Raw genomic sequence first — 13,448 nt, 5'->3', positions numbered from 1 at the left:
CCACCTGTGGCCACTAAAACAATTTAGGGTAATTGTGCTGTCCTGTTTCCCAGGTACAGAAGAATATGCTTCGATAATCAATGGATAGTCATTCAATCAATAAGGCATTCAATCGAATGGGATGATTTATATAATTCAGAAAATCAAAATAACCTGTCCATTGTTAAACAAAGCAAATAGGTACCATACTTCACTAAGACCAGTATGACCATTACAAATGGGATATTCACATAATCAATAGGGTATTTAATCGAATGGGGTGATTTATATAATTCAGAAAATCAAAGTAACTTTTCTATTGTTAAGCAAAACGAATAAGCACAGAAGCCAAACAGCAGGATTAAAGGTAAACTATAGTTTCTACCTGAGATGATTGCTACCATACTTCAGGAGCCCACGGCCACGGGGAGCCCACGGCCACGGGGAGCCCACAGCCACGGGGAGCCCACGGCCGTGTGTCGGGGCTGGAAGAGGCACTAGACCACTCCCCAGGCCCTCTCGGACCTCGCTGGTCCGAGGCTGCGCGCTGGCTAACCAGACGTCTCCCGTCTCTCGGACACTCTCTGCTGTAACTTAAACGGAAACGGTCGCGAAGATGCCTTAGGACACAATCCTCAGCCTGGCGACCCCTTAAGGGGCAGAGAGCACCTGGCAGAGGCGCCATTCCCGCCCAGCCTCCTGACCCTAAGTGGCAGGTTCCTCCATCTCTACATGGAAGTCAAGGTAGGGTCTGAAAGGGCGAGGGCTAGGTTGCCCCAGGGTAGGGGCTACGTCCTACTCTGCTAGCCACACCCAGGCGGCAGAGCACAGTCCTTTCTCCTCCCCTTACTCCAACCCCCCCTATATAACCGGTCTCCAGGCGGGGTTCATGCAGCTCAGCCACTTGGTTTGCCTTGGTGTCGGTGAGCCTGGTGGATGGGGAGCCCAAGCTAGCTTGAAATACAGATTCTTATGCTTTTGCATCGAATTGGCTCCCTGATGTGGTTTCTTGGGAATCTTGAAATCTGGGCACAACAGGGTCGTTGGGAGAAGTCAAGCTAAGAAGACAGAACGAAAGCCTCATTTTCTTCATCCAACATGTGGGCGGAAGTTACAGATGAGAGAACCAGCAGAGCAGACCAAGCGTCCGGATGGCAGAAACGGGGACCTACCCAAGATGGCGCCGGAGGCGAGTAGCAGCCGCGGGAAAGAGGCGGGGGTTGCCCTGATCCAAGATGGCGGTAGCGATGGAGGCGAACCGCTGGACAGGGAGCGCAGGAGCGTCTTTGCCCTCCTCCAAGATGGCGGCCGCCGTGGGCGCTGTCCCTGGCCCCGCCCCCCGCTGCCTCCGCCCCGCCCCCGCCCCGCCCCCCGCCTCCTCTAAAGGGCTGAGTCCGGGCTGGCCGTGGTGCTCCTGTTGAGAACGAGCTCTAGGCACTTGACATGGCGGCAGCGGCGGCGACTGCAGCGACCAAGGGGAATGGGGCCGGTGGGGCCCTGGCCGGGGCCGGCGAAGCCAGCGGCGCGCGGAGAAAAAGAGGCCCGGGCCCTTTGGCCACGGCGTATCTTGTCATCTACAATGTGGTTATGACGGCGGGGTAAGGCTGGGGCTCGGGCGGCGGGGAGGGAGCGGGGCCGGCGAGGGGCTCTGCGGCGGGCGGAGCGGCCGGGCCGGGCCCACCGCGCACAGCGCAGCCCGGCGGCCCAGGACCCGGCACCTGGGCGCCGGCGCTGCCCCGACTCCCGCCTGGGCGGGGGCCCAGCGAGTTCCCAGGCAGCGGGCGCGCCCCGGGCTGGAGTTCGGGGCCCCCACGGGGCGCGGGGCGGGCTGCCCGGGCGCAAGTCCGCGGGCCTCGGAGGCCGGGTGGGGGGCGGTGTGCAGGGCGACGGACCCGGCGGCGCGGAGGGCCGGGCGGCCGGGCGCGGATGGCGAGCCGTTTCCTCCGAGGGGGTGGAGAAAGCTGTGGCTGCGGAGGGACCATGCATTTAGGCGGCTGTTTTCAAAATCCAGGCTGAGCCCGACAGAATCGGGAGGAATGGGGAAGCTTTCAAAGTTTTTTGACCAGTGACATGAGCAGAGCGGTGCCTTAGACGAGTTGCAGCTTTTGAAGGCTGATTGGGGTGGGGAAGGCGCCGGAGGTGGAGGGCAGAGCTGCTGGGGAGGAGGGAATGGACCCACCTAGCCGCTTCCTTCCTCTCCTTTCTCCCTCCTGTCGGTCATTTCTGCCACGGCGGCGGTTTAGTTCTAGTTCTGACACTAACTAGTTGTGCAACCTTGGATAAATTTATTTCTCTTGGCCTCCGTTTTTTTTGTTTCTTTTTTCACCTGCAAAACTAAAGAGTTCGGCTCTCCCAGGTTCCTCCAAGTTTTTGATCCCAAGATTCTGGGTGAGATGGATCACAGGATCAGACTATTTGTTACATATTTTTAAATGTGATTCATATGTAAAACGTTTTTCCTTAATCTGTTTATTATGGAACTTTCAAACATACAGGAAACTTGGAAGAACTGTATAGGGAACATCCATTTTTATTTATTTTTGCAATGGCAGGTGCAACATTTGAAATAATACAGTGTCCCAAATGAAGTATGCACACTAACAGCTCTGATAGCTCGATTTTAATAAACACTGCTTTTATTCAGAGTGTGTGTATACATTTTTGGACACCCTATATACAGGCCATACAGGGAAAATCTTCCCTCTCAGCCTTCCCTTCCACCCAGACCCCCTCCCTGGGGGCAGCTTACTTTGTGTATCCTTCACATGCTGATATAAGTAAAAACGTACATGTATTTCCTCCCTTCCCTACGCCCATTTTTAAACACAAATGCTAATGTCACATTAACATATTAACATCTTGGGAAGATCATGGGCTTTATTACTAGTGTTAGAAATGGCCAGTGTTGCAACCTGGGCTCAGAGAAGTTGTGACTTGCTTGACGAGGTCACCGAACTAGTTCGTGTTAGATCTGGATCTAGAACACACGGGCCAATGAAGAAATATTACAGATGCAAGTTTTCTTTGTCACATAAATGGTCAAAGTGATTTTAAGACTATTCAGAACTCTGTGCGTATTTATATGTAAAATCCTTGCCTTAGCCAAGGGCATTGATGAGAACACTGGACCTGGAGAGGGATTTTAAGGTACATTTAAAATGAATGTAAGTAAGTCATTACTCCTGGACAATAAGTCATTACTCCTGGACAATGAATGTAGACAAGGGGTGGAGGGTAAGGAGTGATATCTAGGAAGAGGAATTATAACTGTGAGAGTACAGTAAGCTTTTTTCATTAGATATAGCATGACACCATTAAGGAGTTCATTTTTTCTTTTACAGACTTTGATGTCTTTGTATGACATTTTGTAGAAATAACATAGATACTGAAATACATAGTTGAGATTTCACATATAGGTAAATCTATTACTGCCTTCAAGGAGACATACCTTAATAAAGGTCTGTTCATTTTATTATGGAACTTTTTTTTTTTTTTGAAAAAAACTTTTTTATTATGGAAATTTTTCTTTTGAAAAGGACAGTAGAACAGAAATGTAACGTTTACAGTTACATACACCTAAGTGCTTTCCTATTTTGCTTTTGGTATTGATTTGAATTTCTTTAATGAATTGATTTTGGGAAATTCAAACTAAAAAAACCCTTTTATTCTTTAAAAAAACTTAACGTATTCTTATTTCATTTGCAATTTAAAAAGGATAGATTTTAGGATATGGGTATGTTCCAGTGAGATACTTGTAAAAATGACTTAACATCTTCTCTTCACCCATTATTACACAAGCCATTTAAATTTTTTCTTTAATACTTTTTTTCCTCTTGTCTTAGACCCTTTGGCACTTACTTTAGCTGCTCTGGGTGACACAGAGCTTATTCCCTTCATTTTGGCCTTGTTCTCAACAGGCAAGGTTGCAAAAACGCCAAGTTCCAGATGGGTGAGGTGCCACTGTGCTTTTGCAGAGCACTCTTGGTATGGTGCAACATTTCTGTTGGCATTTGAGAGCTATAGTTGATAAATCCAGGACACTGATTCTTGAAGTCACCTCTAGCAATATCTGTTGTTACCACATCTTCCTATTACCTTAAATCCTACTTACCTTTTTTAATTTTTTTTTCTGAGTGCTCTTTTTTCTCTTTTTCTTAGGTGGCTTGTTATAGCAGTTGGTCTGGTGAGAGCATACCTGGCTAAGGGCAGCTATCATAGCCTTTATTATTCCATTGAAAAGCCTTTGAAATTCTTCCAAACTGGAGCCTTATTGGAGGTAGGTCCTGAGATTTGTTGTTGTTGATATCTATTCTTATAAAAGAAAAACATGCTACTAAATGATAGTGAAGTAGCCATATCTGTTTGGTTTGCTTTAAATTTTCAAGACTTGCCTTATAGTATACTATAATGGTGATACCTAGACCATGTTAAAGTACAATCTCATTTAACTTGTATTACCTGGAATCTCTTTTACGTTCTACTTCTGTTGGAAGTCACATGAAACAAGCTTATATTGGGTGTTTTTAAGCTTCTAGGGACATCTTAGGGAAGTGTTAGCAAACTCAGATACTCTCAGGGGCAGGCATATAATGGAAGCAGGAAATTGTTGGGTATAGAATGTCGGGAGTGGTAGATGTAAGAAATAGTGGACCTGTTTAAAGTTATCCAATGTAAAAAAATTTTTAACAAAAGCTTATTAATTTTCCTGTATTAAGGTTAATGTATCTTCAATCCTGTCTCCTGGGGTCAGTATATGTTAGGGTTTTAGAGCTGCAAGTGACTGAAACCCAAGTCAAAGTATTTTAACCCTTTGCACTCCGAACCATTCTGGACATTGGCTACCAGCTACTCGACGCTACTTTGCGGCGGAAACGTGCATTTACAGACCCTCTTATTATTTAGTATAATTTTGGAACCAAGTAACGTATTATAATGATATTGGACTTGTATGAATTGGGTGACATCGAGGAATGTATATTTGCAAAAAAAACAATATTTTATTGTTTATAATTTTGTACAGTATGATAAGTTTTGTAACACTCCCCAATATGCATTGCAGGCTGATTAGTGCATGTTTGACAGTAATAAGTGGTTTGACTCCTGCCACCAGGTGTTTTCCTGTTAGAACACACAATGCAGTCCCGTTTTCTTTGTCCCACATCGGGAATATGTAGTTTATTGTTTAATCCGACACAAAACCCGCTGACATTTCTTGTATATATCTTAGTAATTTTACGATATTTTGATTTAATTTCTTGTGCCATTTCAAGATAAAACTTCAGGAAAACATGCATGTCTCAAAAAGTTGCGTTGAAATAACTCAATTCCCCGTAATCACTAATAAACTGCAATGTCCCCTGAGAGGGGACATCCGAGTGATATGCTAGAATTCCGATGTCCCCTGAGAGGGGACAGCGGAGTGCAAAGGGTTAAGCAAAAAAGGAGTTTACTGGTTTCTGTGGTTGATAAAGATACAGATTTAACTTACAAAATCAAAGGAACCAGCTGAGCAATGAGAACCAAGGATTTGACGTTGCCACACTCTTTCCATCTCTCTCTGCGTATCTCTACTTCTTGTTGAATGTTGGTCTTAGACTCTCCTACTGCACGCTGCCTTCTCCAAATGGTAGGAAACAGAGAGGGGGTTTATTTTCACAGCATCTGTGTCACAGTTTTAGGAAAGGATTCTGGTTGGCCTTGCTTAGACCAGTCGCTCTTGCCAGTGGTTAGGCAGGACTAGGAAAGGGGAAATGGGGGTAGCTTTGGGCACACAAAGTCAATAGCTACCAAAAGTTTATTATGGTGAAAAACCTTCTGGTTGAAGAGATTTGTTATTTCATTTCATTTTACTTAGCCTACAGGGCAAGCCCATTATAACATTCGGAAGGATATTTAAGAAAATATTTACTCCATGAAATAAGATGTGACACCTCAGCCTCTCACCCTCTCATTTGTAAGCAGAAAACTGTAGTTTTTGTTCTTTCCTCTCAGGAGGCAGAGAGATTTCAATACTGTATACTTACACAGTTTTGGAAGATGGTATGATGAAATGAGTTCCAACTGGAGTCAGAGTGCCCGTATTCTAAGTATGCTGGTCTTACCTATTTCATTGTGAATTTGGGCAAGTCATTTATCTCTTGTTTGTCCCGTTTTCTCATTTGTAAAATAATTAGGTTAAAGTAGCATTCCAAAGCTCTTTCCTGCTCTAATAGTTTGAGTCTGAGGAAACCAGAAAATCCTAGTGTGGGCCACTTTTTGAACTTGGAGTCTTGCAATTTTTTTGGAAGGGGCAGTAGTAATTGTCAACACAATATTGTCAGGCTATAAAGAAGCAAGTTTGGATCAAAACCATCAGAAACTGATCCAGTCCTTAATACAGCAAGAAGTTGGAATACTTTGCCTTGGCCAGTGTGGCTCAGTTGGTTGAAGTGTTATCCTGTACACTGAAAAGTCGTGGGTTTGATTCCTAGTTAGGGCACATACCCAGGTTGCAGGATTGATCCTCAGTCTGAGTACATGTGAAGTTTCTCTTTTGCCCTCCCTTCCCCTTCCTTGCTCTAAAGTCAATAAATATATATCCTTGGGTGAGGGTTAAAAAAAAAAAGTTGGAATACTTTAATAATTTAAAGGGGATTCTATCTCTGTAAGACTTTACAATATTGGAGATATTATTTAAAAAATTTCCTAAGTATATCTTAGGAAAGATGGTGACATTAAATAGTATGATACAAAATCCACTCAGGAATCAAATCTTAGACTTTGAAGGATTAATCTAGGGTTATCCCTATTGAATTTTAAACAGGGATTTAAGGAAATAATTTGAATTTTTTGTTTATCTGTTATTCCCACTGAGAAGCAAATAGGTGGCAAATCCTGGGTTTGCTTTTTGGGGAAAGAACTCTGCATAATGAAGTGAAGACCCCCAGGAATATGCAGAGAATTAGCAGTGATTACAGGAGACTCCTCAGCCTTACTAAAACTACACTGCCTGTGTTGTCGCTTGAGAGTGTTATATTGTCCCCCCAACTTACATTGTACAATAAATACATGTGCATAGTATTTGAAGATGGGTTATTCTTATGGGAACTATTAGTGCTTGACAGTATAGCTTGTTTACAGGAGGAGAAAATGAATGCAGGGAGGTCAGCTACTTATTGTGTCACTATGCTGAATATTTAGAAGGTTCTGTGGGTGTTTGCTTGAAAAGAAAATAGAGATTACTTGTTCTCTGGGAACTTCAAACCTTAGGAAAATATAACACTGCCTTTTAAAAGATTTTGAAACATTTACCAAGCAAGTACAAATGGGCATGTAGTGGTGTAATACAAAAAGACAATTTTGTTTCTGAGGAAATTATAATTTTTTTGCAAAATGGGTGCAAAGATATATTGATTTGGTGTTACAATAATATAGCTTTTCTAATTTTTTTGTTCATAGTCATCTAAGAATGTCTTGAGTATTTTTTATAGAAAACGTTTTCAAATTATTCCAAGGGTGATAATTTAAGTATGTGTTTGAGTTGCTGTAAATGGGTGCTGTGGATGTTGAGCCTTTGCTAATAAAAAGCTTAAAATCTTATTGGGTAGATGATTATAATAGGTCCTATGGCTAGAAATTACAGAACCTCCTTAACTAACTTACACAATAAAGGAGATTTATGATAAGATATAGGATGTTCCATGGAATCCAAGGGCAGGGATGCCACTGGGCCCTAGGATTGGCCTGCAGTCAGGGACTGGAGCACCATAGGGAACCCAGGAGTTCTGGCTCAGTCCCTTACCTCTGCTGTTCTCTCTCTCTTTGTCTCTAATTCTTTCTTGTCTTCTTGCAAACTAGTTTTTTTGGTTTCTTCGTCTACATGACAGACAATGGTAATAGAAAAGCCTCTGAGATTGCAGTTCCTGCAATTAAGAGAGCAGCTAGTTGGAAACTGAATCTTACCCCCAATTCCACATTCCCAGTGAAGGGCCTAATTTATCCAGCTTGAATCAGGATCTTATTCCTGGACCAATCCTGGAATAAGGTTACAGGAGCAAGGTTACCTTCATTACATAGAAGTTGGAAAGGAGGGGTGATTTCTAGAAAAGGGGTGTACTTGCCTCTCTTTCTCTCCCTGCCTGGCCAACAGCCGTGCCTCCATTTCTCTCCAGGCCTCCACCGGGGCTGCTGATCAGCCTTGCCTTTCTGATCAGGCCCCGTTGATAGGCCCAGAGACACTGACTGGCTATAGAAACTGACGATCAGAACAAAATCTGGGTGAATGTAAGGAGCCAATGGCTGCCTAAGAGGTGGAGCTTTTGACACCGACTGGCATAGAAACTGACCAATCAGAACCAAATTGGCTGGCAGAGGAGGGCAGTTGGGGGTGAGATCAGGCCTGTAAGGGAGAGCAGTTGGGCGCTCGATCAGGCCAGCAGGGAAGGGGCGATCAGGCAGGAAGGCATAGGCAGTTAGGGGCGATCAGGCAGGCAGGCAGAGAGGTTAGGGTGATCAGGCAGGCAGAGGGGTTAGAGGCAATTAGGCAGGCAGGCAGGCAGGTAGGTGGTTAGGAGCCAGCAGTCCCAGATTGTGAGAGGTGTGTCCGACCACCGGGATCAGGCCTCAACCAACAGTCGGACATCCCCTGAGGAGTCCTCGATTGGAGTGGGTGCAGGTCCCCCTCCATGCAGGAATTTTGTGCACTGGGCTTCTAGTGAGTATATAAGTTCTTTGTTTTATTTCTTCTCTTCCTCCCAACCCCCACACCGAGGCATGTCAGTCTGTTCCATGCCTCCATGCTTTGGGTCTTATTTTGGTCAGTTCATTTTTTTCATTTGATTCCACAAGTAAGTGAGATCATGTGACATTTGTCTTTCTCAGAACTACCTTTTTATTCTGAAGACTTGATTTGAGAAAACAGACCTCTAAGAGAGATTTCTGAAAAGCCAGTAGAGCAAGTCATAGTGGAAATAGCTAACATAGGCAGGAATGACAACAAACCTAGAAAAACCAGCTTCAAAAACATGAAAACCAGAGGAAAAATAGAACTTGGGTATAATTAATAAGTGTCACAACATTAGAAGGGAAAGGGGAGTCTGTGGGAAATAGGAGGCCCCCCCCACAGGCCTTGGATTGCAAATATTGATGGTGGCAGTCAGGGCAGGAAGGGAGGCCTTAGTGCAGAGAGATAGGTGATACTGAATATTCAAGAAAAGCAGGAGTTCCCAGTTATGGTCTCAGATAAAGTAGGTTACAGAGCAGAAGCCACTGGGAATTTTCAGAATTCACTATTGAAATGTAAAAGAGAACATTACAAAATAGTAGTGCCAAGCACATCAGAGATATTGTGTATTAGTGGAATCTGAACAACAGAAAATCAAAATATATAGAAAAGTAGTGAAACTCAATGGACTAATAAGGCAATATTGTATCTAGAAAACAGATTGAGGGCATGCAGTCTGTCAATTAGTAAGGCTACCAGAAGTAGAAAAGGTTGGAATGTATAATTCTTAAGTAATCGGGGGAAATTACAGAAAACTTTTCTGAACTGAAAGAGCATGTAGAGTTCCACATAGGAGCTGTTTTTGAAGAAAAGAAATCCCTTCCCTTCCTAGGCATCTATTTGTTAAATTTTTAAACTTAAAACAAAGATAAGTGATTTCCAGCAAAAAAGAGAAGATCTTAAAATGTAATAGTAAAACACTTTGGATCCTTGGACTTTAAAGAATTAAAAAATCCACAAGAAGCCAGGAGAAAGCATTAGTTTTCTAGTAACAGACCATGCAATTTCCTACAGATAGACATTTTTAAAACACCCACAAAAAGTAATGAAACTTTGAAAGAACCTTATCAAAGGATATTTAACTGTTATACACTGAGTGGCCAGATTATTATGACCACCTGATGTTTGTAGACAAATTAACTATAATTTCACGCTGAAGTTGCTAGAGGGCCAGACCATTATAAATAAGGAAGCAGATTGTTTACCACGACAGTAGAAGTGATTTTTTTTCTGAAGATATAGGTAAACAACGCGATTTAACAGCCTTTGAATGTGGGATATATTTGAACGTGAGTGGCCAGATTATTATGACCACTCCATCAGTACTTCGTTGGGCCACCTTTTTTGCCTTCAATACTGAGGCAATTCTTCTTGGCATTGACTCCACGAGATGTTGAAAGGTAATGCGAGGAATCTGACACCATGCCTGATGAATAGCGCTATCCAGTTCTGTGAGATTTGATGGTTGTGGAACCAGCTGCCTGATGGCTCTTTTAACTTCATCCCACAAATGCTCAATTGGATTGAGATCTGGTGATTGTGGTGGCCACCTAAGCAAGGTAAAGTCTCCCTCATGTTTTTGAAACCACTCCTGCACAATACGATCATTGTGGCATGGCACATTGTCTTGTTGGAAGAAGCCATCTCCATTGGGATATGCCATCAACATGATAGGATGAACTTGATCAGCAACAATATTTAGGTATGTTGTGCTATTCAGACGTTGTTCCACACGAATTAAAGGGCCCAAATCATGCCAGGAAAACATGCCCCAAACCATAACACTGCCTCCACCAGCTTGAAGGGTTGTACTCATGCATGTGGGATGCATGCTTTCATGCTGTTTCCGCCAAATTCTCACTCTGTCATCTGCATGATGCAACTGGAAACATGATTTATCGGACCACATGACTTTTTTCCAATGCTTGACTGTCCAATTGTTGCGTTCATGTGTGAACTGGAGACGTTTTATCTTGGTAACTGCAGACAGCAAAGGTGTTCGAACAGGCCTTCGGCTTCCATATCCCATATGATGCAGTGTACAGCTAATTTGCCTCCAAACGTCAGGTGGTCATAATAATTTGGCCACTCACGTTCAAATATATCACACGTTCAAAGGCTGTTAAATCATGTTGTTTACCCATATCTTCAGAAAAAAATCACTTCTACTGTCATGGTAAACAACCTCCTTCCCTATTTATAATGGTCTGGCCCTCTAGAAACTTAGGCACGAAATTATAGCTAATTTGCCTACAAACATCAGGTGGTCATAATAATCTGACCACTCAGTGTATAATAAACAAATAAAATTAACCAAGTCTTGAGTATTGTCCAATGGAACTTTCTGCAGTGGTAACATTCCAAATATGTGCTGTCTGTTAACAGTAGCCACTAGTCATATGTGGCTATTGAGCCTTTGAAATGTGGCTGGTGGGATAGAGAAACTTTAATTTTATTTACTTTTTATTTAAATTTGAACAGGCACATGTGTATTGGTGGAATCTGAACAATAGAACAGCTGGGCAGTACAGCTTTAGACCATAGTACATATTGGAAGATGTCCACATAGAATTTCATGAGATATTTCAGCTTTTATCAGGGTAGAATGAAGTGGAAAGAATGATAGTATGTGAGCAAAGTAAGGCCAATTTAACAATGAAAATTTTTTTAGAAAAGATGTTTCTGAATAACCTATTGTGGAAAATGGCATTAGTGTTGTTGAGGTTAAAATTTAAAACTAAAATTAGCCTATTGCAAGTAGGTGAAATATAAGGGTTCAAAAGGTCAGTGGGGGGAAAAGGGGGCATATGTAATATTTTCAACAATAAAGATTTAAGACAAAAAGAGGAGAGAACTGTTTACCACACAATTTCAAGAGAGATTTTGACTCTGGCAAGTCTTCTAAGTTTTTTTCCCAATGAAATATGCTTAGCTTAGTTCAGTGATTCTCAGTGGATCTCAACAAGAGCAGTCCCACCCTCCATAGTGCACTCTGGAAAATTGTGAAGGTATTTTGATCACCACAATGGATAGGAATGCTGCTAGATATCCTACAATGCCTTAGACAGTCCAACTCAGTGAAGATTCATTCTGCATCCCCATCCCCCTCCCCAACTTTGTATATTCTCCCCAGGCTAACCCCTCTAAAGATAAATTGATAGTCTTGTAGTACATATTAATACTAAAACATCTTCATGAGAAGTTAAAAAGCTTATTAAGTTAGAAGATGGTTTTTGTCTTCGTTTTCTATTGCTGCATAACAAAATATTACAAACTTAGCAACTTAAACAATGCTCATTTATTATTAGCCCATGGCTCAGTAAGTCAGGAGGCTGGGTTCTCTGCTCAGGATCTTACAAGAAAGAAATCAAGGTGTCAGCCAGGCTGACTCGGGGGCTTTGGGAAGAATCTGTGTCTCAGCTCATTTAGCTTGTTGGCAGAATCCTGTTCCTTGTGGTTGTAGTCTGAAGTCCCCATTTCCTTGCTGGCTGTCAGGCTAGAGATCATCATCCTAGCTCCTAGAAGCTACTCTCCAATCTTTGCCTATGACCCCCTCTATCTTTGAAGCCAACAATGGCTCATAGAATCCTTGTTCTTTGAATATCTCTGAACTCCTCCCCTTCTGCCACCAGCTGGAGAAAACCATGCTTGAAAAGGGATCGCATAGTGGGGTCAGGCCTATCCATATAATCTCCATACCTTAGAATCAGTTTATTTGGGACTTTAATTTCATTTGCAAAATACCTAGATTAGTGTTTAATTGCATAACCAAGGAAAGGAATCTTGGGGAATTATCTTTAGAATTCTGCCTACCACAGCTGGTATGAAGAGGGAACCTAAATGAAATAAAGGTGTCATCTCCAAATAATTGAGTAATTTGTTCACTTGGCACATTCTGTACTGTAGGTATTATAGCATTTCCAGCTTGCATATTTAGTTGAAAAGGATTTCAGTGCAATAGTGTTGTTATTGCAAAAGCAATGAAACACTGAAAATATGCAACAGGAGATTTGAGTTCCTGTTCAGATTTTAGTTATTAAGTTAGTGGAGACATGCAGGGGTCTTACTGGATTTCTTTAATATGGACTATTTTAATAATATTTCTTATTACTGCCTTTTGGGGGATTGCTATAGTTTTTATGTTTTATCCTAAAGCTACCCCCAACCTATTATACAGCTGCTTTTATTGCCTCTTGCATTACTGGTTGTTGTTTTCTGATCCATCTTCTATTCCTTATTACACCAATCAAAGAAAATGGATTCCAAGGTCTTTTTACAAACTAGACAGATTGAATATCTCAGCAGGATTTCAAGGCAGAAGGATGTTTTCTGTGATAGTTGCTTTTTACTCCATCCCATGATATAATCTATGGGATTATTTTGACACCACACTTAAAAATGAATAAGACCTAGCTGATTTGCAATAATATTCTACTTCCTGGAGAGAAACCAAGATGGCGGCATAGGTAAACACCGGAAATTGCTGCCTCGCACAACCACTTCAATAGAGACCATTATAAACTTTTGAACAATAATAGATACAGAGTTAGAGTTGCCTCGAACAGACTGTCAAACTACAGCAGGAAGGCCGGGGAGGGTGGGGGGACAGAAGGGGAGGGGTAAGAGATCAACCAAAGGACTTGTATGCATGCATATAAGCATAACCAGAGAAAAATGGATTTGTTATTCCACTTATCCATGCATTCGT

At 42.4% G+C, this 13,448-nt stretch overlaps 1 protein-coding gene across 1 annotated transcript in view; it reads left to right on the top strand.

Moving 5' to 3' along the window:
* Window positions 1-1,377: 1,377 nt before the first annotated feature.
* Window positions 1,378-13,448, top strand: part of HACD2 (3-hydroxyacyl-CoA dehydratase 2) — a 67,386-nt gene continuing 55,315 nt past the window's right edge. The window contains exons 1-2 of the mRNA XM_070406350.1: window positions 1,378-1,577; window positions 4,138-4,255. Of these exons, the coding sequence (XP_070262451.1) occupies window positions 1,423-1,577; window positions 4,138-4,255 (273 nt within the window). The 5' untranslated portion in view covers window positions 1,378-1,422. The remainder of the gene's footprint in view (window positions 1,578-4,137; window positions 4,256-13,448) is intronic.

The sequence above is a fragment of the Myotis yumanensis genome, unplaced genomic scaffold, assembly GCF_028538775.1.
Source record: "Myotis yumanensis isolate MYYU_CA2020_CCGP unplaced genomic scaffold, mMyoYum1.0.hap1 SCAF_2, whole genome shotgun sequence".
NCBI classification, from domain to species: Eukaryota; Metazoa; Chordata; class Mammalia; order Chiroptera; family Vespertilionidae; genus Myotis; species Myotis yumanensis.
The sequence above is the reverse complement of the archived record's forward strand: the minus strand, read 5'-3'. Positions and strand labels throughout refer to the sequence as shown.